The sequence below is a fragment of the Apium graveolens genome, chromosome 11 (assembly GCF_009905375.1).
Source record: "Apium graveolens cultivar Ventura chromosome 11, ASM990537v1, whole genome shotgun sequence".
Classification (NCBI taxonomy): domain Eukaryota; kingdom Viridiplantae; phylum Streptophyta; class Magnoliopsida; order Apiales; family Apiaceae; genus Apium; species Apium graveolens.
The window spans coordinates 90,483,267-90,510,662 of record NC_133657.1 but is presented as its reverse complement, the minus strand read 5'-3'; the positions used below and the strand labels follow the sequence as shown (position 1 = coordinate 90,510,662).

The window sequence follows — 27,396 nt, the reverse complement described above, 5'->3', positions numbered from 1 at the left end:
AGGATTCGAAGCCGAGACTCATTCGTTGGGTGCTTTTACTTCAAGAATTTGAGTTAGAGATCAAAGATAGAAAAGGTACCGAGAATCAAGTAGCTGACCATCTCTCTAGGTTGGAGAATCCCGATTCTACTTCACAAGATAGGACATTAATCAATGAATCTTTTCCGGATGAGCAGTTGTTTGCAATTCAGGAGGAAGAACCATGGTTTGCAGATATTGTAAACTATCTTGTCAGCAATATAATGCCGCTTAATTTGACATCCGCTCAAAAGAAGAAGTTTCTGCATGAGGTGAAGTGGTATATGTGGGATGAACCATATTTGTTTAGACAGGGAGCTGATCAGATCATCAGGAGATGTATCCCATTCTGTGAGACGGAGGGGATATTACGAGACTGCCATTCCACGGTTTATGGTGGACACTATGGAGGTGAGAAGACGGCAGCTCGTATTCTGCAAGCAGGTTTTTTCTGGCCTACTTTGTTCAAGGATGCTCATCAGTTTGTTTTAAGGTGTGATCGTTGCCAAAGAGTGGGAAATTTGTCAAGGAAGGATGAGATGCCATTAAATGTGATGCTTGAAGTCGAGGTCTTTGATGTATGGGGAATCGATTTCATGGGGCCTTTTATCTCGTCTTGCAATAATCAGTACATCTTGCTGGTAGTCGATTATGTCTCAAAATGGGTCGAAGTTAAAGCTTTACCGACAAATGATGCAAAGGCAGTGCTAAATTTTCTTCATAAGCAAATTTTCACAAGGTTTGGAACGCCTCGGGTAATCATAAGTGATGAAGGATCGCATTTTTGCAACCGTAAGTTCACTTCTATGATGCAGCGTTATAATGTGAATCATCGAGTAGCTATTGCCTATCATCCGCAAACAAATGGTCAAGCGGAAGTGTCTAACAGAGAGATAAAGCGCATTCTAGAGAAGGTTGTTTGTCCGTCAAGGAAGGATTGGTCTTTAAAGCTCGATGAAGCTGTTTGGGCTTACAGAACAGCATACAAAACTCCACTTGGGATGTCACTGTTTCAGTTGGTGTACGGTAAGGGATGTCATCTACCGGCGGAGCTTGAGCATAAGGCCTACTGGGCATTGAAGAAATTGAACCTGGATTTAGATGTAGCTGGTAAGAAAAGAATGCTTCAGCTTAATGAACTTGATGAATTTCGACTGCAAGCGTACGAGAATAACAAAATGTATAAGGAAAAGGTGAAGAGGTGGCACGATAGGAAGCTACATCCTAAGTTATTTGTGCCAGGGCAACAAGTTCTTTTATTCAACTCTCGGCTCCGACTTTTTCCTGGGAAGTTGAAATCAAGGTGGTCTGGACCTTTTATTGTCAAAACTGTGTTTCCACATGGAGCGGTGGAAATTTTTGAGAATGATTCGGACCAAGCATTCAAGGTTAACGGTCAGCGGTTGAAGCACTACTATGGGGACATGGCAAACCGAGAGGCGGTTAGTGCCATTTTGTTGACTACTTGAGAAAGGTACGGAACGTCAAGCTAATGACGAAAAAGAAGCGCTGCGTGGGAGGCAACCCATGAATTGTTGTTACAGGAACCCTTAGAAGTTAATAACCTATCCAAAAACACAAAAAAAATCAGAAAACAGGGGCTGAAAAAAAATTTTCCAGAGACCCTCTGCGCGCCCGCGCAGCTATGCTGAGCGGCCGCGCAGCTTGCTGCGCACCCGCGCAGAAATGCTGAGCGGCCGTGCAGGGGTCGAGTTCCAGAAAATTTTTTGCAGTTCAGAAAAAAAAAAAAAAACACAAAAAACCCATCACAGAACATAAACCCACGAATTCTTTTCCCATTACCCCATGATTTTATCCCTCAACCCCACTCCTAATCTAATTTAACCTACTCCACACCCTATATATACATACACCTATCCTACATATCTCCCACAAACTTCCTACACTTAAACCCTCTCATAAACATCAAAAATCAGTTCTTACACACTTTTATTCACAAATCAATGGCACCCAAGAGAGCACGCACTATTGACAGCAGCAGCACAGTTCCTACTGCTGATTCATCAAGGGGTACTGCTGCAAGGCCTCGGTTAACTGACAGAGCTGCGGAGGAGGAGTACACTAGGCTGTTGGGGAAGCCGATTCTGAAGGAGAGGGGGTTTTTACCATCAGGGAGGGATGGTGAGTTGTTGCCCATGATTGCAGAGAATGGGTGGATAGCTTTTTGTGAGTCACCCGAAGCAGTACCGATGAGTGTTGTTCGCGAGTTCTACGCGAACGCGAAGGCTGAAAAGAATGGGTTTTCTGTAGTTCGTGGGCTGACGGTTGATTATCATCCTGCGGCGATTCGCCGTGTGATTGGACAGCGAGAGAGGAAGCCCGAGGAGGAGAACTGGAATGAAAAGACTGCTGAGGATTTTGACTTGGATTTGATTTGTGCGACTCTCTGTCGACCGGGCACAGTTTGGAACCGCATTCCAGCCAATAATGAGTATCGTCACTTTCCGGCGATCGCCATGAACAGGTATGCCCGTGCATGGAATGCATTTATATGTGCTAATATTTTGCCTTCTTCACATGCACACGAGGTCACAGTTGAGAGAGCACAGTTGTTGTGGGGAATTCTGAATGAGGAATACTATGTGGACCTTGGTGAGTTTATCTACCAAGGAATTCTGAAGTTTTTGAGGGGAGCAAAGCATATGAACATCCCTTATGCATCCACGGTTACGAAGCTATGCCGAGCAGTAGGAGTGAACTGGCCGGCTCATGAGCAGTTGCAGTTGCCAGCAGCTCCGATAGATTCTGGCACTCTGAATGGGATGTAGGAGTGGATCGGTGGTGAGCCTGAGGAGCATGGGCTGGGTTATCGTCTTCCAGGAGGACGTCCAGCACGAGGTGCTACTATGGCTAGGCCAGGGCGTGGTGAGGCTGGTTCTTCGAGAGCTCAGGAGGGTGCTGGGATGGGTGATGCCCAGTATAGGAGGCTTTCACGGCGGATGGATGCCATGTATGAGACGCAGAGCAGGTTTGCTCAGGAGCTCACTCTTGCGTTAGGGACTGCTTTTCGAGGCCTTGGAGCTGATATCCAGTGGCCAGTTTTTGGTGAGGACTCTGCATACCCGCCGCCTGATACTCCACCCACTGAGGGTGATGATGATGATGACTCCGAGTAGGTATACCCTGTGTTCCTTTCTACTACCTTCACTGGGGACAGTGAAGATTTTAAGTTTGGGGGTGGTAGTTAAGGAATATTTTGTGTGTGTCATATAGCTGCATATTCATGATAGTTAGTTCATATAGTTGCATAATTTTTGCCATATAGTTTTTTTATATAGCTTTATTTGTTTGTCATATCATATAGCTCATGCATATACCATGATCCCTTTTACAATGATTTATCGACTGAATTGTGATATTGATGCGAGTGTAGTGATAGCATTAAAGTGATATTAAGTTGTGTAGGTTGATATGCATGCTAGAAGCACTTATATTTTCACTAAGTCTTAGAGAATGCTTAAGGGCTAGATTGTTGTTATGATCTGATTATTTTCGAGGATAATCTATTTATTATGCTTAGAATTTGATAATAGGTTCTTAGTGGTAAAGGCATGAAAAAGAAAAAAAAAATGGAGTAAAAATGGAATTTGTTGCTAGTTGTGGCTAGTAGCCGGCTCGCATGTTATGCGAGTAGTCTAGGGTTGAGCAAGATGGAGCGAAACGCACTTGCTCAGAAAAGAAAAAAAAATTGCATAATTGATCAAGAGTGGGCTCTTTGGTATTCGAGTTATTAAGTTCTTAGGGGACTTTGTGCCTAGTGACCTAAGGCTTTTAGAGTCTGGGATCCGCTAATCTAACGCTCGTTACATGGATACCATTGTATAAGTCTTTTGTGGACCTCACTCATTGCACGGTCAAATAAGCATTGGAGTTGTAAATAAAAAGCACAATTCCGTAGTAAGCTCCAGAGTTCTTGTAGTGTTGTATATCACTTTGTGCCTAGAATTTTTATTCTTTGTATAATCGTAGGATTGCCTTGAAGATAGTCTAGTCATAGTAATTGGTCTAGTTCCGAAGCATATCTGTTAAGCATTTGCACACACCGCGTTTCTGGCTGTATGTCCGTTTGCATGAGTTTATTGATCTTTAGTTGTCTTACTGCATTCGTTGAGATGTGACAATTTGGTTGGTTAATTGTAGTAAGGGGGATCGTTGCATTTTCATATAGATTGCATTCATGCATATTTTTATTTGTTTTGAGTCTGTGACGCTTGAGGACAAGCATCGATTTAAGTTTGGGGGTGTGATAAGTGGCATTTTATACCACTTAGAACGTCTTAAAATGGCTTAAATTGGTGTCTTGAAATCAAGTATTTTGTGTATTTGATGCATTTTTCTAGTGTTTATGCATTTCAGGGTATTAGTTGCAATTCGGAGGAGGAATCATCAAGAATAAGCCTTGGCATGTGTTCACCATTGCGAGAGGAAAAGAACGGGCAGATTACGGCGAAGAAACGGAGCAAACCTGGATTTTTTCCAGTAGGGTCCTGCGCGCCCGCGCAGCAATGCTGAGCGGCCGCGCAGCAGCCTTGCGCGCCCGCGCAGAAATGCTGAGCGGCCGCGCAGGGTCGGGGAAAAGGATAAATTATTTTAGACTTCTACTTCTGTTTGGCTTCCAACTTCTATGTAATCTGAGTTTTATGGGACTATTATATAAGTAGATTTGAGACGTTTTCACAAAAAAAAAAGGAGATTATGTTTTAGATTGTGTTTTGCGCAAGAAGCGAAGGAGATAAGGAAGAAGACCGATTTAGCACACTGCAGCGAAGAGGAAGCATATTTTCTTGTGATTCTTGTTTCGTTGTAACGTTGGATGCTAGTTTTCTTGCTTTGACTTATTTACTCTTGTGACGTACTCTGTTTTAATATAATTAGTTTAGTTATTATTTTCTTGTGTTGTTTATTATGATTTCATATGAACCCATGATGGCGATAAGTTCTATTATGGGCTAATCTAGATCATGGGGTTGTAACGGATTTATTATAGAATTCTCTAGTTAATTGTTTAATACTTTAGTGTGTGATGATTGCATGATATCTAGTATTGGTTGTGCGTATTCGTCTTATGTGCGTCGCGAACATATAAGATAGGGTGTTAATCTCTTGTGAAGCGACGGTGGATCTTGAGATTTAGAACTTGCCATGCTAGCATAGGTTCATGTACGTTGAGCATGATTAGTGGGTAATTCTAACAGTTTTATTTGCCCTATGTAATCAAAAGGAATAACTTGTGCTTAAATCGTTGTGTTGTCAATTTCTGTAGACATATAGGAACTCAACATAATTGATGACTATTCAACTTCTATCTTAATTGTGGATGTTTGGTAGAATGGTATTAGTACAATGAAAGTTGGCTTTTATCAGTTTCGTGTTATTCGATTAATGTCATCACTGTCACATGCTAAAGGTAATAACAATGGCTATAGAAGGAAGTAATAATGAAGTTGTGATCTCATGAGTGTTTTATTATTGATAAATTGAAGTGTTAGTTAAGTGGTTAATTAAGTAGTTAATTATAGTTAATATTTTATCAACAATTTTAAGTGTTATTATCTTAACATTGAGAAGTAGTCATACATTGGTGAGTGAGTTTAATTAGACAATAACTTAGTCTGAGTCTCTGAGAGAACGAACTAGAAAGTATTCTATATTACTTGCGAACGCGTATACTTGCGTGAATATTAGTGCATGTTTTCGCCCTAACAGCTACTCACCCGGTGGATGTCAAATCGTCATCCGTTGGGACTATATTAAATCATCCGTCGGGACCATATTTGATTATCCGTCGAGTGCTATAAAATACACTAAGTTAAATCTACTAAGGTGTTTCGTTTAATTTATCATCAAGTTAACAACATATTCCTAACAGTAACTTTAATTTTCTCCGGAGTGCACACAGGTATGCAAACATCAGAAACAAGTACCTTTTTAATACACAGAACAAAACTCGGAAATCTTTACACAGTCGCAAATTTTTGATATTTTATTTTTGCAGATAAAGGTTTGCAAGTTTTACCAAAGTACAATTATGATAGTAGTAAAACTCGCATTGATGAACGGGTAATTGAAACTCCAAGCGCTGCCAAAAAAAGGAAGCACATAGAAGTATTACTATTATTGTTCTAGAACCGAAAAAGATTGGTGTTAACAGATCAGGTAGCAATTTAGACTATTTTCGTTAAATCTATGATTTACCACCTTATACTTAATAAATTTAAGATAATAACCTATTCATCACCATTTTTTCGAGTTTGGTTTCCAGCCTCACAAGGTATTTAAGAATCTTACTTTATATTTTAGCGGTGTTACTTTAATATCGCGCATTAATTCCTTAGACACCAACCATGTGATATTTAGAAATACATTCCTAATAAATTTGAACAGATAGGAACTACCAGGACCGTGTTCAGCCAAAAAATGAGTGCTTGGGACAAGTTTAACTGGAAAGAAAATATAAGTGCTGAAAGTTCAACAAAAAATACCATGTTCCCTAGAAAAGGCTGTGGTTTTAAAATTATAATTAACACTAATTACAAAACACAAGAATTTAGGCCTGATCTTTATTATTTTTTATTACATGTACAAAATTGTTCTGCTCGTAGAAGACTCCAAGGAAGCTTTCAATTTTATTACCTATGATCGTGTTGCAAAGTGGTTGGTTGGAAAAACAGCAACAAAGGTAATTGCAGAGGGATACCAGGTGTTCCAATGCGGTCAACTACTAACATTTGTGTCAATTGTTGTCCTCGAACTTTTGGTTTATATTAATAATTACACTTAATTTGCAACTCATTTAAATTGTAGGATCCAAGAGCATATCCTCCGTAGATAAAGTCATTTGCAGGGAAGGATGTTACACTCATACACTCAGAATTGAGCTTAACGACGATAACATTTTACTAAACGGTATTGTTTTCTATGTTATTGATGCATATGATTCCGAAGGTGCAACTCCATCCAGATCTGCAAACACAGTGACTACTGGATTCTCAAATTTTGGAGATGTAAGAATTACAATCATTCTTACTTTAAATGATTTATTTATTACCATATACATATGTACTATATGACATTATTCACTAATTAAAGTTGTATATTTATATTCTTATATTTCAAACTGATATGGTCGAAATTCCTGACTCTGGATATACTCTATGCTCTGCCAAGTCTACCAGTAAGAAAATAAAAGTGGTAAGGCTTTTTGGCCTTTTTTACGCATATATAATTGTACAATAACATTCCAGAAAGTTGATTTATATATCGCTATTGATTGTGTTGTAATTTTTTCCATATGTTTCGTATGAAGGAGAAATAGATGGGATCTATTATCAGGGTTTATGCTTGGAAGGCAAAGTAGTGACCAACAATTGCAGCATTATGACCTTTTAGTCTTTTTTGATTGTTAAAACTCTGGCATGCTTAGATTATTATTTCCCAATTTAAGTTGTTGCGTGCAAACTTTGTTCACGTGTGATGCTTTAATCAATTTTATGAGGTACATTTACATAACATTAATAATATTTTGATTCTTGAAAGTACATATTAATTGGTCTAATTTTGTTCAATTTTTCATCACAAAAGTCGAGTAGAAAATGTGAAAGTATACATCACTTTACAAAAAAAATGCAATTGAGAGAACATTGCACTATTTACCTGTTTCTTATACATAGATAATCACCTTAAAATCGTCTAGCTGGTGTAAATAAATTTAATGTACATCTGTACTCTATTATTAGAAATGTAAAAATACTACAGGGTGTATACTACTTTGGCTCATATTAATTATTTTCATTCACTCAAGATTACCAGATTTCTTTGTTGTGCTCACTAATAACAGGTCAATTGTTTTCATTCACTCAAGATTGCCATATTTCTTTGTTGTTCTCGCTCATAACAAGTTCACAATCCTCGACACATGGTCGTGTTACTACACACATGACAAATAGTACAAAGAATTGTCAAATTGCTTTTCTTTACAAAAAAGATATGCAGTTAAAAAAAGATATAAATCCCTTCATTATGTATATAAGCATGCTAAATTAATTGACAATCATCCTATTGATACATCTATAAAAATTCATTTTTGTTGCTACAACTCTACATTTGTATTAATAAATGTTGATGTAGATGCAACAGCTCCACATTTGTATTCAGATTTTATATATTTGTAAAAAAAACTCATACTCATTATAAACATTGCACTTTTGTCAGTTATGATCAACTAATTTACGTGATATCTAATTAATGCATGAATTTTTTAAATTTAATTTAATTGTCAATATTTTCAGAACTATACTCTCTGAATAACATGAATACTATTTGTTCTTTGCAATACATATGTAGTGATATGTCCCCATAGTGAAATTGTATTATATAGCTGTAAAAGTTATACATCAATTTAGAAAAAAATGAACAGTAGAGAACGTTACACTATTATTTTATTTCTTATACAAACCTAAATGACCTTAAAATCGTTTAGCCGCTGCATATAAATTAAATGTACATTTCTTTTAGATTTTCAAAAATGTAATAATGTTTCAGGTTATATAGCATTCTGATTGATTTAATTTGCTTTCATTAAATCCAGATTACCAGATTTTTTCGTTGTGATCACTGATAACATGTTTTCAATTAGGGACATAGAAAACTTCATACCCCTAATGTCATTGATGTATTTGTGCTCATTTGCTAACAACAGTATAATTATATAATTTACCCATTCTTGTCTCTTATATCAGCAGCTTATGGTTCTTTGCCCACAATATGCAGTGTTGTATAAAGCATTATAAGATACTCATTTCATCCAATTTTGAAATATTGCCACCTAAATGGAAATATTGTTTGCATTGTTGCTTTTAGAGAAACAACAAAAAGGTATTCAGCCAGAATATTGCTAAAGCAATGATAATTTTCTTTATTAACTGGATCATATTTGAATTCATATTATTTACGTTGAAAGAATAAAGTTTACATTCTGAAGCAAAACTTTCTGCTGGTAATGCACTATATGGAAGGTTTCTAATAATTTTTTTTATATCATCTTGTTGACGGAGGAATTTGGTAGCAACAAAGTCTAAGGTTCGTAGTCGGAAACAAGATCTGTGACAGTGGTTATTCGTCGAAAAACGTGAAAAATAATCGTCGAACTTTATGAACAGTGTTTGGTGTTTGTGATTATTGGTGGTTGAGATTGCTTAGGTTTAGTGGTGGCTCCTTTGCACTCTCGCTTCTATCCCCTTGTAATTTGCCTACGTATTCCTATTTATAGGGAATCAAGCCAACGTAGTTCTTGGGGAACAAGAAACCTAATGGGCTTAGATCTCTTGTCCCGAGGCCCAATAGGAAATCTACTGGAAACCGTCTTCTACTAGGTTTAGGAATTTCCACCGATGAGGCCCAACCACAAAGGCTCAAGACTCGTCCACGGCTTCGAGACTTCACGGACAAGGCATCTCCCTGGCCAAGAATAACCCTCCGCTACCAACTGTTTCTCTAGTTCGTGGACACATGTATAGCCGTGATTCACCCCAAATGTTGGATACATCCTTGTCCCCCGGATAAGGAACCTCTACCAGATTGCAGGACAAGTGATCCCAAACTTTTGGGTGCAAAGTGCAGGATACTCCGAAGTCTCCCAACGGGGACACCCGTTGACTATAAAGACAGAGCACCCAAAGTACACACCAAATTTTACCCCACATCCCCAATGAGGACACTCATTAACTATAGGAGGATGCCTTCCATCCAAACATACCCCTGGAGGTCTCTGACCACGGACACCGTCTTCCCGTAGTTGCATTACAGGAAGGAATTCTTTAATAGAGTACCTATAGTAAATATGTTAGTAATAATAATCTCCATCTTTCTTGAATCATCCAAATAATCCGTCCAAGTAACCATGCTGAAATCCTATCCAAGCCACCTCCCTTGCTTAGGGGGCGCCCTAATATCTTCCACAGGTGAGGGACTTGCACAGAGAATTACTCAGTCTCTTTCTCAGTGACAGGGCGCCCCTCCCTCATCTGGTGAGGGTGCGCCTTCAGTATCTACATGATATGTTCATCCAATAATCCTTCATAAACTTAGGGCGCGCCTTCCCCTATTTAAAGGGCGCGCCTATTTCCTTTGCAGAAAGGTAACTTGACTTATCTTCTCCTTAATTTCAGGCACACATGTCTCAATTTTGACCACTATATCTGATTTTGACTCGAATAATGTTTATACCAATTTTTGGGCATAACACCTCTCTTGTAAAATCAGGTATGTTTACTCAAAAATAAATAACTTGAAAACTTAGATGGCCCGTATTGGTTGTGAATTCATGAACAACATAGCTATTATGGACGAACTAATAGAAAGAATTGTTGAAGTCTTAGACCTTAACATGAGTTTTCCTGTACACTATCAGTGCTGAAGTTATTGTAGTGAGTTCCAGACTTCCTGGTCATGATAATGTGACGAAGTAATTGAAGGTCAAGATTCAGAGAGGTGTTGAAAATTCATAATACATTTTTTAAGATTACTTTGAGGATGAAGATGCAAGGCTTGGTCAAGTGGTCCATTCCTATTGCATAGTTGTTAGGTTGAATATATATTAAAGATCTGTTTTATTTATTCTCCAGAGATGTTGTGTACAAACATTCTGATCCTATTTAGAGTTTTGAGATTTTTTTTTTAATTTTTAAGTATGAATGTAATCATTTTTAAGAAAACAAATATGTTTTTTTACTAAATTCTTGGTTACTTCATAAAGATATAGACTAATGTTTTAAGTGTTTCTATTTGCTTAAAAAATATCATCTACGGGTACTTACTCATTTTTTAACAAATTTCATAATTTACTTAAAAGTTTTAATACACTAAATCAATAATCATTTCAATAATTATATTTCATTCATGTTCTTGCAACTTTAATAGAGTAACTTTTAGTCCACTAAATAAAAAACATTTCAATAATTTTATTCCTTATCTAAGCATGTAAATATTAGTTTCATTTTTTTAGTATCAGCATGTTAATTTTTTTTATTATTTAACTGTAAGCATTCTTTTTAGCGTTTTCGCATAAACTTTTTGTTAAAATTATCATTATATATTTTTAACTTATATTTTAAAATTAAAAATTAATATTATGATCTCAATCAATACAATCTTGGTATATTAATATAGATTCGGGTATGCGAAACATCGGCTATATTACTAATTTCATTGTAAATTGAAATAATAATTCCATGTAAAATGTAAAAGTAAAGTGTAAAACATTGGGGTATTAAGTAGTATGATGCTAGTTGAACTATATATACAACATTATAATAACCCGGAAGGCCCAAACCCAAGTGGTGTGTATATTTGCCCTAATATCATCCATCTTCAGTATTTCATTCATCATAATCATCTTCTTCTAATCAGCAATCGAAAATACACCCATCTTTCATTTATATATTCGATCTTACACTATTCTAGCCCCTAGATTCATCCGTTTGCAATATCGGTGCTCGAATCGGACATCAAACTCTGCCACCACCCCCGAATTGATCACTTTCAGCGTAAGATTTGCTAACTTATATATTTAATCTTGTAAATTCTCTTAATTTTATCAACAATTACGTGCAATTCACCATCACTTGCCTAAAGTTTTGTGCTTTATTTGTAATTGATGTTGAATTTTTCTTTTGAATGTGATTATTGTTAGGTCAAATTAGGGGTTAGAAGAGAAATATAAATTAGTATTAAATTAATCATGAATTGTAAATAATTATAATTATCTTTATTCTATTCTGCACCACTAATTTGTGTTGCTGAATTTTGTTGTGATTTCTAATTAATTAGTTAGAGAATTTGATTATTGACTTGGCTATGTAGTTATAACTGAACAAGTTATGATTGTTTGTAGTTAGTCAAGTCAAATGGGTTTACGATATTTGGATGATGATAACAAAATTGTAGAACCAGTTATTACCATTTTAGTAAATTGCACACTAGAACATGGTTCATATAGCCGATTGGTTTGGTTTCATTTTCATATGTATGGTGTTTTTCATTACAAACTATAGTTGGCCCTTAAATTAAGACACTTATTTTCTTCACGAGCAAATAGAAGATGTGAAGGGTTTTTTAGGAAGATTTGTTTTATGTTTGGCTGTGGAGGGAGTATTTAATTTGTTGAACGTTGCAGGACTTTTGAAAAAGGACTATATAATATTATTGCCTCTATCATCACACTTATCCAATTTGTGGACTTTATGTAAATTACATCTCCAACATGATTTATATTACATTTGCAAGTACACTTTATGTAAATTTGAAAACTGGTTGTTTGAACAAGAATGAAAATGCTAACTTCCAAATGTATGGATAAGCAGTCAATGTTGCTATGCTTGGATTTCCTTGACAGACATCATATGTAGCCTCATCGGATTTGATAATATACATTTATTTGTGTCTGTAATATGTATGTTTGAAAGTTCACTGGTCATGGCTTTTTTAATACATGTAGTAGAGAGGTTGGATTTTGGTGCTCGAGATTTGTTGTACAGGCACATACTTTTTATTGTAATGCTGGATGCCGCATTAGTAGAATTTTGTATACCTTTATCCTGTTTGAGGTTGATCTACTCTTCGCCAGGCAGAATTTTTGTTGATTATAATATATTCGCTTCAAGAGCCTTAAATGCGTGTTATAAATTTTGAAAGGGGAAGTTTCTTGGAAGAATTTGAATTTTTAAGGAGTCCGGTAAAAAAGGAGGCCAAGTCACGAGGATTATCTCTTAGTTCATGAGGGCATAACTATATTTGTTTGTGCATCCATTACAGGAAGCTATTCTGTCATTTTGCCCACGAACGATCATCCAGAATATTTCAAGAATATTTCAAGGTTGACAAAGAAGCATATTTGATAGAATGGATCCCGGTCGCTATGCTCGTCAGCAAGGATGGGAAAATAACAGCGTAATTGTGGTTTCTCTTTTAATCACATATATGGGATGATATACAGGAAATTAGGCTCATGTGATTGTCCATTTCTTCCGGAAACTAATCTTAAAAGAACAATGAGATAAGCTAATGGGCAGTGAGGATATGGAATCGATTTGTCTACCTTGTACCATGCTTATTACTTGCTGACATAGCTTATTCTCTTGAATCCACAGGCTTCGGAAGGTTATGGTGCAGTACATGACCCAAACTTTCGGTGAGTGAAACTTGTGGCCATCATAATGGGTATTTGCTCCTTGAAAATAGTTGAATCATGAATGAATGCTTATATCATTCCTTTAAATTGATGTATTGCTTTTTTTTGTATTCAGTATATTTTTATGAAAACTTTTTTTATACGTAGGCCTTGTGGGTCTTATATTATACACATGCTAGTTTATCATCTTTTTTGTTCTATATGCCCTTGTCTTATATTTATATTGCAGGGCTGGTTCATATGATGATAGGAGGTTTGTAGATGACAGATATCCTAGAGATAACATTTACTCAAGAAATTCATTCCACCGCGAGAGAGATAATTATCCACCTCCATCTTCAGTTGGCGCCTGGCCTCCAACAAGAGGGAGAAGCTACGAGGACGAATATTCAATTGATAAGAACCCTAGGCGGCATGAAAAGCCATATGTTGACTCGTACCAAGACCTGGATTCATTTCATGATTTAGACAGGTACAGTGACATAAACACAATTCATGAATATGATAAATTACGGGATGGTTATCGCGGTATAGACAATTACCGAGATCAGGGGAGCGATAGGTCTGGGAGATATAGGGGACGTGATCGTGAAGATTATGCATTGGATGATTATGATTACAGACCTCGTATATCTCGTCAGAGCAGGGAAGATAGCCGTGAAAGAGACTATGGCAGGCATAGTTATGACTCTGATTATGATAGAGGTAGTAGAAGAGATAGTAACTGGAGAAGACCCGACTCTCGTGACCGTGATCGCGACAGAAGTGTTTTGAGTCGGGAGAGAGATTCCAGTCCAAACAGAACGCATGAGCGTTCTCGGTCTCGTGGTCATGATGACCGCTTAAGGTCAAGGTCTCCTCGAGGGCGAAGTTACAGTCGTAGTCATCGAGAAGATAGCTATGATGATCCTCGTCAGGAGAGGACTGATAAACAGAATGACCGTGATGAGAAACGACAACATGATTATAATTATGTGGTATTCTTTATTCTTCAGTTTAATTTCTCGGATTTAATACGATTTCACTTGTCCTGTTGGGGCTTTGCATGATGACTGTTCTTTTGTAGGCTCCATCTGCTACTGTGGTTGTAAAAGGTCTCTCACAGAAGACAACTGAGGAAGATTTATACCAGATCCTTGTAAGTTCTGCTGCATCCTTTTAGTGTTAGCAGTTTAGCATGAACTTCTGTTTTTGTTATTTGCTTTCTGTTTCTGTTGCATGATATAACTTCCCTTCAACATTTCCATGTCAGGCTGAATGGGGTCCCCTTCGCCATGTTCGGGTTATCAAAGAGAGAAATTCTGGCACATCCCGTGGATTTGCTTTTATCGATTTTCCGTCCCTGGTAACAGTTCTGTCTATACATGCTTCATACTTTCTGTTTTGTTAATGTACTAATGGATGCTTATATTGTACAACAGGGTGCTGCACGTGCAATGATGGATCGGCTCGGAGATGATGGTCTTGTTGTGGACAGTAGGAAGCTGTTTTTTGAGTACAGGTAGGAATGATCTGTCATTTAGGTAGAGATATTTGAATTGCAAGACATTTGCTTAATACTGGTATGTGTCTTTGTAATGCTTTTAGCATGTTCGTCATGCATCACATGTTTTAAATTGTATGCAAGCGAGGTACGGTTTTAATTGGTAAACATTACTCTCCCCCCCCCTCGTGAACTTGCTTTGGCTGGTTTCCAAATTTGGTATTGCAGACTATTCATAAGTGTTTAAGAGTTGGTACATTACCGAATGTCATTCTTATTAACCTTCCACCATGTTAGAGGGTGTCTGCTTATGCATATCTTTAGAAAATTAGAAATTATGTATAAAAAGCAAGAAAACAGGTACTTATAGAAGATAAGTACGTTAAAAAAATGGGGAAACAAACAGCCCGTTGATATAAGTGGATTGCTACAAGGTTTTGTACCTGTAGAGCTTCATCTACACTTGCTAGTCTATTTATTGCAAATTCTAACATGTGTTGCAGTAGCAAGCCAACCGGAGGAGCTGGTGGATCATCTTTTGGATCGGATAATGCATCAAGATCAGGTCATGGCAGCCATAGAAGTACTACAGTGCCGTCAGACTGGATGTGCACCATCTGTGGCTGTGTAAATTTTGCGCGTCGCACATCATGCTTTCAGGTTCATCTCATTCTTGTTATCTTACTGAAATTTTATTCCATAGACAATGCTGGATGACATCTCATTTTTACATACTGTAGAAATGGGAGCATCATTGTCTGTTAGTTATTCTTCAAGGGTATTCAATTGTTAGTAAATGGATACCATTTCCTGGCTTTGTTGTGGTTTGGACTTTTCAGTATGCTTCTTCATATAGAAAGTAGGATGAGATAAGGTGGTGGAGACAGCATATTCATTTGGATGCTATAATGCAATTTGACAGGAGCTTCCTTTCTAGCAATTTTTCCTTCGATCCACATCTTACTGAAACATATTTGATAGCTCATATTTCTAGTAGAGTGCAGTATTTTGTAATCTATTTTTTGTTTTTTCAGTGCTTTAGACTAGATTATATGTTTCAGTTCACGTTTTGGCTCTGAGATGTACTGTCTGTGATTTGTTATTCATGTTTTGAAATTTTAACTTTTCCTAGTTCTTCAAGTCAAACTACTTGCGGGATGAATTAAAAAATAGCAATTCCAAATATTAGATAGAGCTGTTAACAGTTTGTACATATTTGAAATGTTATGGCTATTATTAATTTGTACTCATTTAAAAGTAGAAAACTCGCAACTCCTTTTTGCTTACCAGTTCAACTTATATACTTCGTTACTATGGCATATTCTTCCTGTGTAAAATAGACTCTTCCAATTTACTGTGAAAGCTTTTGTATGATATCCTTATAATGAACAACTAACGTCAGTTTTTATTTTCAATTTGTAAAATTAGTGTAATGAAGCAAGAACAGATGATGCTCCTCCAGCAGATATGGCTTCATTAAATCATGCTCCCCATGGTAGGAGAGGAGACGCAGGTTATTTTTTTTATGCAGTTTCACCTTGAATAGTTTAAGCACATGTGAAACAGTTTCCTGAAAGTGGCAATTATCAGGTCCTACCCATGTTCTTGTTGTTCGTGGATTGGATGAAAATGCTGATGAAGAAATGCTCCGCTATGAATTTTCCAAGCATGCTCCAATTAAGGTATATACACTGTTGAACCTAATATTGCTATACCTACCTCGTGTATGCAAATTTGTACTGATTTTTTAAATCTCAGGATCTTCGGGTTGTCAGAGACAAATTTACTCATGTATCAAAGGGATATGCATTTGTTCATTTTCATTCGGTATGTTCACTTGACAAGCAGTTTTTTTAATGTCTACCTGTCTGCTGCCTATTGATAGCTTTATGAATCTTTATGACCATGGCAGAGTGTGTCCTCTTACTCTTTGATTTAGGCATCCATACCTATGTTACCTAGACTCCTCGAGTACCCCTGTCGGCATTGTTGTCACGAAGACGACTAGTCAACGACTAGTCAACGACTAGTTGACACGAAGGTACTCGGGCGCCGAGAGCCTCAAAGCCCGACTTGTCAACGACTAGTTGTTGTAAAGGTAATCGGGTCGACGCCCGATTTGGGGCGATTGTGGTGTGCCATGACTCGATCAAACCCATGAGAACACATAAGAAAGATATGAAAATGAAAATGATATTAAGATGGATAAATTTGCTTGATATTCATTAAACCTATGTGACATGTCTTTATTTGCTCGCATTTGTTTGGTATTTGCAATATGCATGCTATTATGCAGTAACTATGTTTATTTGAGCTTACTAATCTATTACTTTTAATTTAAATTATGGGATCGACATGTTTAGTTATGTTATATATTAAATCTAGTAAGTATATGTACAATGAGCACTTAGTCGATTTTTAACGACTAGTCGAACGACTTGTCGACTAATCTTCTCGAAGGTACTCGGATGTCGAGGCTCGACTTGGTGCCGTAATAACCATGCCTGTCGGGCACTTGACACTCGGACATGGGTATATGTCAGGAACTTGTATGTTTCTGACCTAGTTTTTGACTATTTTTGGTATTTTCTGTTTTATAGAGTAAGAAAGTAGCTAGATTAAGCTAAAGTAGAGCAGAAATAGAGGGATGTGACAGAGTTCAGAGAGATCAGAGAGAGTTCAGAGAGAAATGAGAGAGGAACTTGTAGAAGAAGATAGATTTTAGAGAGAGAATTCACTTATAGAGAGAGAAAGTAAGAGAGAGAGAGAGAGATTTGGTGGCAAATGCCATTTTCCATATATTCCAATCATGATCTGAAAATACAAACAATACAGTTATTTATAGACCCTGAACTATGTAACTAACTCCAGAATAGTAAATGACTCTAATGCCCTTTACTACTACTGCTGCTCCTCTAGTCTACTACTAGTTAGCTTTAATGTCAGTTCCTGACATATCTCCCTCCTTTAAAAAATGACCATGTCCTCCTGGTTGATCTTCACCAGACAACTTTCTTCCACCTGGATCAAAAATGGTTATTGCATACTTTCTCCAGCCTTCCTGGACTTCAATTCTCTTGACCTTACTTGGACTGGCTTGTCTCGGCACAGTGCACCTATAAGCTCTTGCCATCTCCGCCCTCATACAATCAATATATTGTCCATTCATGACAACTTGGTCAATCGCATGATCTGGTGATATCTTGAACAGTTTTGTAACTCTTTTTGAATGATCATTTAGCATAAGACCACCTGAATCAAAGACATGCACATTTGTCTTGAAATTTCTAGAGTTTTTAGCTGCTAGAAACTTTTCAAAAGCCCCAGCACTCTTTCCCCTGTTGGTAGTGATAATTGGAAATACTTCTTCAATGGCATCTTGCTTCTCGTCCACCTCATAACTACCACAGATGTGTTCTATCCACCTTGGTATAACATTATTGAAATGGTGACAGCTTCCCACAAGATCCAAGATTGAATCGGATGTGAGCTTTAAATTCTTACCATGCCATTCAAACTGCATGGGTTGCGTTCCATAATTGGAGTGGAGTTCACCTAATTGAGACAGCCATTGAACTCCTTTATTAGGTAGCTTAGTAATCGTAGTGGTGCAGAACCCCTTGAATTGCAGTGGTGATTTATGCATCTGACCACCAGGGTCAAAGACAAGCCAATTTGTCTTACTGAAATTGCTAGTCTTCTTACGCAAGCCATGAGAATTAGTAGCACTCTTTCTTATGCTGGAAGAAATAATTGAGAATACTTCTTCAGGGGCACTCTCCACTTCACTCACCTCCATCAGATTAATAGAGGTATTTAGCTCATCTGCAATCTCATTCTCAGCAACTAAGATTGTTTTTCTTTTAGTATTTTTGTCAAACAACTTGGCACCAGTGGAATTGCCTTAAAGATAACTCGAATTCTTTTCCGAATCAACATAAGTTGGAGTTGTTGGACCATCTCTGCAAGGAACATCCTCACTCAATTCCCTCATGGCGTTAAGGATAATTGAAGATTCTCCTTCCACATCACTTTGTTTCTCCTCACCTCTTTTACTTGTACAAAACTCAGATTGTAGGAGGTCAGATGAGTAAAAGTTGTTTCCTCCTAGGGCTGTTGAGATAAATTCATTCTCAAGCCAACATTCCTGGCCTTTCTCTGTTACATCGTAGACAGGGTCATCCTGCCAATGGTTCTCACATTCCTGTAGAGAATCGAATACTCCTTTTCCTTGAAACTTAGGAGGACTTAACTCCAAATGAGGCACTGAATGCACAATCTGATTTTCTGAGGTTGTAGAAGTGAGTTCTGAGTCTTCTGACTTTTCATCTGTATAGGACTCTTCAAGAGAAGACATCTCTGTCTTTTGAGTCATCACAATCTGACCTTGCTGTTTACACTCATGTGAAGGCCCTTCTTTGTTATTATAATAAGGGCAAAACCCACCGGTAAGCATGTCTTCATGTTTTTGAGAAAGTTTATTAACTTCTCTTGCTTCATATGCCTGGCTGGTACCTTGTAGGTCTGTTACTTGCCTAAACTTGAGAGAATCTCCAGTTCTGGTGCTAACTGAACTACCAGCAGAGCTCCTTGGCTGGTTCCTCCTCTTCACCATTTCATTAGGATCTGCACATGCTTTGGACTGTGTGTAAGGTTGATCTAGCCAACACTGGTGGCTCTTTCCTGGTTCCTTATCATATACAGGCTTCACTGTATAAGTTTCCTTACTTTTTGTGCCAACAACAGTTGTTTTTCTATGATTTTTTAACTTCTTTAAAATCTCCATGTTCATAGCAACTACCTCAATCAAATCTTCTAGATCTTGCAATCTTCTATTAGATCTGTCCATATAATACTGAAACTGCTTGTGGAACTCCTGCACACTCTTAGTGAACTCTCTAGTACCTTTATTCTCCATTGATATTCCTTACAAGGACTTACAATTAATGCAACTGCACACAACAGCCCCACTCCAGCAACACCAGCACAGATCTACCGAAATTTCACCTCAATTCAACACAACTCTACAATCAATTCTTCCAATCAGCAACACACTTTACTTCAGACAATGAAGTACAACCAATACCAATGTCAACACAATCCGACACAACAAGTCTACTAAAAATGATCACACCACAGTCTCTACTCTCTACTACTTCCGGAACAGAAAATACACTACTAGCAATAGTAAAACCGAGTAGATCTACTAATTCATTTGTATTCTTCTCAGTATAACAAACACAACAGCTAACTGAACTGAAGACGAGATGAAACAGCTAACAAACTTTAACAAAGAATCTCTGAGACGTTATATCGAACACCTGATGTGCGCCTTGCTTCAAATCCTTACTATACAGTTCCTACACCACTACAATTAACCAACACAAACACAGCTACTACACAGAACAAGCTTCCTTCAACAATATAAACACAGATCCACCACAATTTTGACACAAAACAACTGAAAATAGCAAACTCCGGTACCGAGTTGACTCAGTGAATCTACAAAACAACACTATTTAACTATTTTTTGTTGTTTTCTAGCTTTTTCAACACTCATACACTATCTATTACTAAAAACGAGTCTATACTGAAGACAAACCAGCAGATACAACCTCAATCACTACCGATCTCTGAAGAACAGTTGAGAAACAGAGTACTTGAACTGTGATGAACATAACTCTGTGTAAATTGAATGGATTGCAACACTTGAGACATGATTGGACTCGTTTTTGATAGCACAGGACTGGTGAAGCAGTAGCTAATCGTTTTTTATGGCTCTGATACCAATTTGTCAGGAACTTGTATGTTACTGACCTAGTTTTTGACTATTTTTGGTATTTTCTGTTTTATAGAGTAAGAAAGTAGCTAGATAAAGCTAAAGTAGAGCAGAAATAGAGGGATGTGACAGAGTTCAGAGAGATCAGAGAGAGTTCAGAGAGAAATGAGAGAGGAACTTGTAGAAGAAGATAGATTTTAGAGAGAGAATTCACTTATAGAGAGAGAAAGTAAGAGAGAGAGAGAGATTTGGTGGCAAATGCCATTTTCCATATATTCCAATCATGATCTGAAAATACAAACAATACAGTTATTTATAGACCCTGAACTATGTAACCAACTCCAGAATAGTAAATGACTCTAATGCCCTTTACTACTACTGCTGCTCCTCTAGTCTACTACTAGTTAGCTTTAATGTCAGTTCCTGACATATCTCCCTCCTTTAAAAAATGACCATGTCCTCATGGTTGATCTTCACCAGACAACTTTCTTCCACCTGGATCAAAAATGGTTATTGCATACTTTCTCCAGCCTTCCTGGACTTCAATTCTCTTGACCTTACTTGGACTGGCTTGTCTCGGCAGAGTGCACCTATAAGCTCTTGCCATCTCCTCAGCCCTCATACAATCAATATATTGTCCATTCATGACAACTTGGTCAATCGCATGATCTGGTGATATCTTGAACAGTTTTGTAACTCTTTTTGAATGATCATTTAGCATAAGACCACCTGAATCAAAGACATGCACATTTGTCTTGAAATTTCTAGAGTTTTTAGCTGCTAGAAACTTTTCAAAAGCCCCAGCACTCTTTCCCCTGTTGGTAGTGATAATTGGAAATACTTCTTCAATGGCATCTTGCTTCTCGTCCACCTCATAACTACCACAGATGTGTTCTATCCACCTTGGTATAACATTATTGAAATGGTGACAGCTTCCCACAAGATCCAAGATTGAATCGGATGTGAGCTTTAAATTCTTACCATGCCATTCAAACTGCATGGGTTGCGTTCCATAATTGGAGTGGAGTTCACCTAATTGAGACAGCCATTGAACTCCTTTATTAGGTAGCTTAGTAATCGTAGTGGTGCAGAACCCCTTGAATTGCAGTGGTGATTTATGCATCTGACCACCAGGGTCAAAGACAAGCCAATTTGTCTTACTGAAATTGCTAGTCTTCTTACGCAAGCCATGAGAATTAGTAGCACTCTTTCTTATGCTGGAAGAAATAATTGAGAATACTTCTTCAGGGGCACTCTCCACTTCACTCACCTCCATCAGATTAATAGAGGTATTTAGCTCATCTGCAATCTCATTCTCAGCAACTAAGATTGTTTTTCTTTTAGTATTTTTGTCAAACAACTTGGCACCAGTGGAATTGCCTTAAAGATAACTCGAATTCTTTTCCGAATCAACATAAGTTGGAGTTGTTGGACCATCTCTGCAAGGAACATCCTCACTCAATTCCCTCATGGCGTTAAGGATAATTGAAGATTCTCCTTCCACATCACTTTGTTTCTCCTCACCTCTTTTACTTGTACAAAACTCAGATTGTAGGAGGTCAGATGAGTAAAAGTTGTTTCCTCCTAGGGCTGTTGAGATAAATTCATTCTCAAGCCAACATTCCTGGCCTTTCTCTGTTACATCGTAGACAGGGTCATCCTGCCAATGGTTCTCACATTCCTGTAGAGAATCGAATACTCCTTTTCCTTGAAACTTAGGAGGACTTAACTCCAAATGAGGCACTGAATGCACAATCTGATTTTCTGAGGTTGTAGAAGTGAGTTCTGAGTCTTCTGACTTTTCATCTGTATAGGACTCTTCAAGAGAAGACATCTCTGTCTTTTGAGTCATCACAATCTGACCTTGCTGTTTACACTCATGTGAAGGCCCTTCTTTGTTATTATAATAAGGGCAAAACCCACCGGTAAGCATGTCTTCATGTTTTTGAGAAAGTTTATTAACTTCTCTTGCTTCATATGCCTGGCTGGTACCTTGTAGGTCTGTTACTTGCCTAAACTTGAGAGAATCTCCAGTTCTGGTGCTAACTGAACTACCAGCAGAGCTCCTTGGCTGGTTCCTCCTCTTCACCATTTCATTAGGATCTGCACATGCTTTGGACTGTGTGTAAGGTTGATCTAGCCAACACTGGTGGCTCTTTCCTGGTTCCTTATCATATACAGGCTTCACTGTATAAGTTTCCTTACTTTTTGTGCCAACAACGCAACTTATTCTATGTCAGTTTGGACTGAAATGTGGACATTTTGACAACCTGAAATATCACAAGGCAGAGGGTTCGAGTATCAGTAGAGACAAATAATCGAGAGTATTTGAATGATTCCTTGTAATTGACATTATGCCTAAAAAACGATGGAAAAAGAAAGGAGAAGAAAGTAGAGGAGACACCTAAACTGCCAAGGTTTTTTTAACAAATTATGTTTCTTTTGAGTTCTATTGTTAATTTTTTCTACGAAATTTGATGTAATGAACTTGTTTATTAATAAATTTTGCTGTGCTCCCATACCTTGTTCAAACTTGGATAGTCCCTGTGTCCTCATTTTTCCGAAATTTCATATCTGAACCATGGATAATTGTCATGTCCAGTACTTGACATTATACTTAGTTTACTTTAAAAAGAGAGTTTTATATTGTCAATCTTGACCTATTACCATGAACTGTTCTGTTTTAACCTTCTGTTTTAGGCACTTCTTGCCGCCATTTTTCCCTTAATTTATTTGTTTGTAATGGTTTTGTATTATGCCTCGTCTCGAGATTTTTTATTTTTTTGCTAAATACTGTGATGTTGAAACCAAATTGCCAATATCTTGCGGTGTAAGGTTGATGATGCTTCTAAAGCTCTTGAAGCCACCAGTGGAACAACTTTAGAGAAAAATGGTCAGATCCTCCGAGTAGCATATGCAAAGAGCATAATTGGGCCAGGATCAGGACCTTCACAGTCCAGCAGCCTTGCTGCTGCTGCAATTGAGGCTGCCACCTTTGCCCAACAGGTAATTGTTTTACCACCTTAAAAAGTAAAATATTAATTTCACGTGTAACACATATTGTGACTTGTAATTACTGGTATCTAGTGAAATGATGCCTGAAGCATTTGCTCGCAGGAGATATTGTTAACTTTAGTCATTTATCATGTCGATGCGGTACTGAGATTTTGTGGTATAGCCTAATTGAGCTGCCAAATGTTGCATCAGGATGTCAGGCCTAGGCAAGTATATAGAAATATTATAAGTCTACTGTCTACATCTAAAATGTGTGGAAGGATATATAGGATCAACAAGTTGTCCACATTTTAAGGGTGCAAATTACATCCTCTTTGGGGCTCTTAATTATTTTGCAGACTTCCTATCAACCAAGTTAAAAATTAGAATCATGAAAAAAAATATCTTTTTGGTAATTGGGCTAGAGATGCATCGATTGTATCAAGAGAAGATTAACAAGGGATTTTTTAAAAGTTAGGCATTGTGATACCATCTTCTGTCAAAGATACATCAGATGTAATTATCTTAGTTACTGTGCAATAATCACTACCATATGAGAGAGCCTGGACTGCCTCAGCAACAGCTGCTTCTGTGCATAATTATATACTGATGTTGAGCTTGCGTTGGAAAATTATAATGCAGTGCTGACCTTGATCTTTTGTTTCACTATAGTGCCTTTTAAATTTTAGGCAATATATTGAGGCCATATGTTGCAGATAGTTCTTAAATAGGCTTGTTAACCTTAACCTCTGTTTCTTAGTATGATGCTGTTGGCTGGGCTCCTAAAGAATATAATCCCGATGACAAACAATCAACTGGCGGGCAGGAGCAATCTGGCGAGCTTTCAGTTCTGAGGGATTCTTCTGCTCCACAGTCTGGCTTTGTGTGGGATGAAGCATCTGGCTATTATTATGACGCTTCTTCTGGGTTCTATTATGATGGAAATACAGGTTTGAGTTGCCTACTTGTAGCATCTTTTGTTATATTTTTTATAATGATGTTTCTTTTTCTCATCTATATTTTCCTGCTACTTGTAGTAGTAATCTGCTATATTTTGTTAATAGTCTTTATAAGTTGGCCAATATACCCATGTGAGGAATTCGTCTCTTTATTTCTTCTCAATTTTTATCCTGACTTCTTTAGTTTGCATGCAAATTTTTCAGGTTTATACTATGATGGTAATAATGGTATTTGGTATACCTATGATCAACATACTCAGCAATATATTCCCTGCACTGATCAAACTGATAAAACTGCTGGAAATGGAGCTGATCTTTCCAAGGCTGCGGACAATTCTAACAATAGAAAAGTAGTTATCTCAGCCCCAGCTGCTACAGTAAATTCAAGTGAGAAACCGACTTCATTGCCAGATGCTGTCCAGGCTGCTGCAGCAGCAGCACTAGCTGCAGAGAAGAAAGAGAAAGAGAAGCAGAAAGAGATACGACTTGCTTCTAAAAGTAGCATTCTGGCTAGCAAGAAAAAGATGAGCAATGTTTTAACGATGTGGAAACAGAGGAGCCATGAAGGGCAAGCACCGCGTCTGGCTCTTGATGACAAGCAAAATCCATCGGCAGAAGAAAAGGTAAATGCTATGGGGTCATCAAGTAAAGGCAAGCCAAAAATAGAGGCAGTGACCTTAAAGGAGAACACAATGAATACTTCAGGATTTTCTACAAGCGCACCTGTTCAGTCTTCTGCTCTGGATTCTCAAGAGAGGCCTAAGCCTAATAGTTCAGGGGGTATTATCAGGGGAGTGATTAGAGGCTCTGGAAGAGGGGTGGTGAAATCTGATACTTCTTATTCAGGCCCACCAGGCATTACTTCAACATCTTTGTCCGCCTCCGTAGGTACTGTGGATTCATATTCATCTGCAAGTATCGATTTGTCTGGAACTGCATTACCTTTCCGAACAGATGCATCTGCATTGGGTTCTTATACTCCCCCAGTAGCTGCTGGGAGCAGTAAGAGGAGATTTTCTGAGATGCCAGTGCAGCCAGCTTCCTCACAAAAGGAACAGAATCAGACTACCTACAGAGATCGTGCAGCTGAGCGCAGGAGCTTATACGGCTCATCTGCTTTTGGAAGCAATCAATACGACCCCGAAACAGGGGACTCAGGTGAGCATGATTAATAATCTGCGATTGGCTGTCATTCCCTTGGTTCTTTTTTTTAAGTTCTTCTTTCCATGCTTTTATATAATCTCTGTGCAAGTAGTAAAGTATTTCCAAAAAAGTAAAATCCTAGACTTTCTTATTCAATAGGATTGACTAGCATTATACCTTGTGCCTCTTCCTTTTTTGTACAAGTGATTGTGAACATTCTGAAAGGGGCTTTGAGTGTTTTGCCTGTAGCTTTCATTCTTGATGTTCCTGATTTTACTTCATATTTCTCCTTGTTTAAATGATAAGAGAGAGGAGAGGGCTAGCGGTCCGTGTATTAACCTATTATGACATATCTATTGACTTGTGAGGAACATTCTGTTTTACTATTTGTGAATAATAAAGATCGAGATCCAGCATTCAAAAGGGCTGTGACGGATTCAATGCCCTTCCCCCCTGGTGTTGGAGGACGTGGTGTTGCTGATGGCAATTACAATGTTCAGAGTTATGAGGTGATTACCGCTGAGAAAGCTATTGATGAAAGTAACGTTGGCAATAGGATGCTTCGGAACATGGGCTGGCAAGAAGGCTTGGTAACATCTTTAACTCTTGAACTCTATTATGCTTCCCGACTACCGTAATATAAAGTTACACCATTTCGTTGTAAAAAAATAAACATAGTATCACTGAGAAGTTCAAATGACATAATTTCTTTGGGCTTGAATAGTATGACTGGTTGCTTTATATAGCAAGTGCTGAAGCATTGGTAGGCTACGGACTCCATGTGTAGCAGTATCTGACTTTACATTTGTTTGGGCAAATTTTGCTTTTTCCTTTGTTTGCTTGTTACTGTACAGGGGTTGGGAAAGGATGGGAGCGGCATGGTTGAGCCTGTTCAAGCCCAGTCGGTTGAGAAAAGAGCAGGGTTAGGGAGTCAACCGAAGAAATTGGATCCTAGCCTCGAAGTTCAAGCTGGAGATAGCTATCGGACTCTTATACAGAAGAAAGCACTTGCTAGGTTTAGAGAAATGTCATAGGGAAGTCTTGGATCAAGAGGTCGAGTGGAAACATTTTTATCATTTGTCATTAGGGTGAGATTAGTCTAGATTCATGTGAATGTGAAAAGTGGGTTGTGTGATAATTTTGCAAATTATTGGTCTGCAACTTTATATATTAGGCTCTTTGATTATCACCAAGATCTGTCTTCGATTTTCCGACTGGATTTCTCTATAGATGATTGCATTTGTGTTGACCAATTACTGGCTGTATAATGTCAATATATTTATATTAAAAATGAACATATATTATGGAAAGAAAATTCTCTCAAAAATATTATTATTGTGGAATGGAAGGAGTAAAGAGCAAGGGCCTTGTAATTGAACCTAACTACAAATAATTATTCTCACATTCACCTATATTAATTTGGTATATATTTCAATATAACCTATTAAAATTAAAAAGTAATGTAAGAATTGCAGGGAAAATGAATATTTTATTAAATAAATAATTAGTAAAACATTATCAAAAGTCCTCTAAAAATGAGGAGAGGTTAGTTCTTAAATTTTAAACTAACAAGATATCTCTTGGAACTTTAGTTCAAGATGCGGTATCGGCAGATGTAATATTATGTGTTTGATTAAGTGCTAGAATTAATATTTTTAATTTAAAATATTTAAAGCTAATAATTTTAATTTAATTATAAATATTAATTTCATCACTATATTAAAATATTTTTATTCATAAATTTATTTTAGTATTAGACATTTACATTTAATTGCTAAAATAAAAATTAAAATAGTAAAATTAGAGTTAATAT

The 27,396-nt window shown here is 37.5% G+C and overlaps 1 protein-coding gene across 3 annotated transcripts; it reads left to right on the top strand.

Annotated features, from left to right (window-relative positions):
- The first annotated feature begins 11,351 nt into the window (after positions 1-11,351).
- LOC141697133 (SUPPRESSOR OF ABI3-5) lies at positions 11,352-26,878 on the top strand. Of its 3 annotated transcripts, none has more exons than XM_074501369.1 (16): positions 11,352-11,582; positions 12,850-12,984; positions 13,185-13,225; positions 13,455-14,202; positions 14,292-14,363; positions 14,478-14,570; positions 14,647-14,726; positions 15,215-15,368; positions 16,137-16,221; positions 16,299-16,390; positions 16,467-16,535; positions 23,323-23,493; positions 24,242-24,431; positions 24,645-25,598; positions 25,986-26,173; positions 26,438-26,878. In XM_074501369.1, exons 2-16 carry the CDS (start codon positions 12,937-12,939, stop codon positions 26,615-26,617), a joined length of 3,165 nt encoding a protein of 1,054 aa, XP_074357470.1. In that variant the 5' UTR covers positions 11,352-11,582; positions 12,850-12,936; the 3' UTR covers positions 26,618-26,878. The 3 variants fall into 3 exon arrangements, with proteins under 3 accessions (XP_074357470.1, XP_074357472.1, XP_074357469.1); XM_074501371.1 differs by having other exon boundaries at positions 15,212-15,368; positions 16,137-16,203; XM_074501368.1 differs by having other exon boundaries at positions 15,212-15,368.
- The last annotated feature ends 518 nt before the right edge of the window (positions 26,879-27,396 follow it).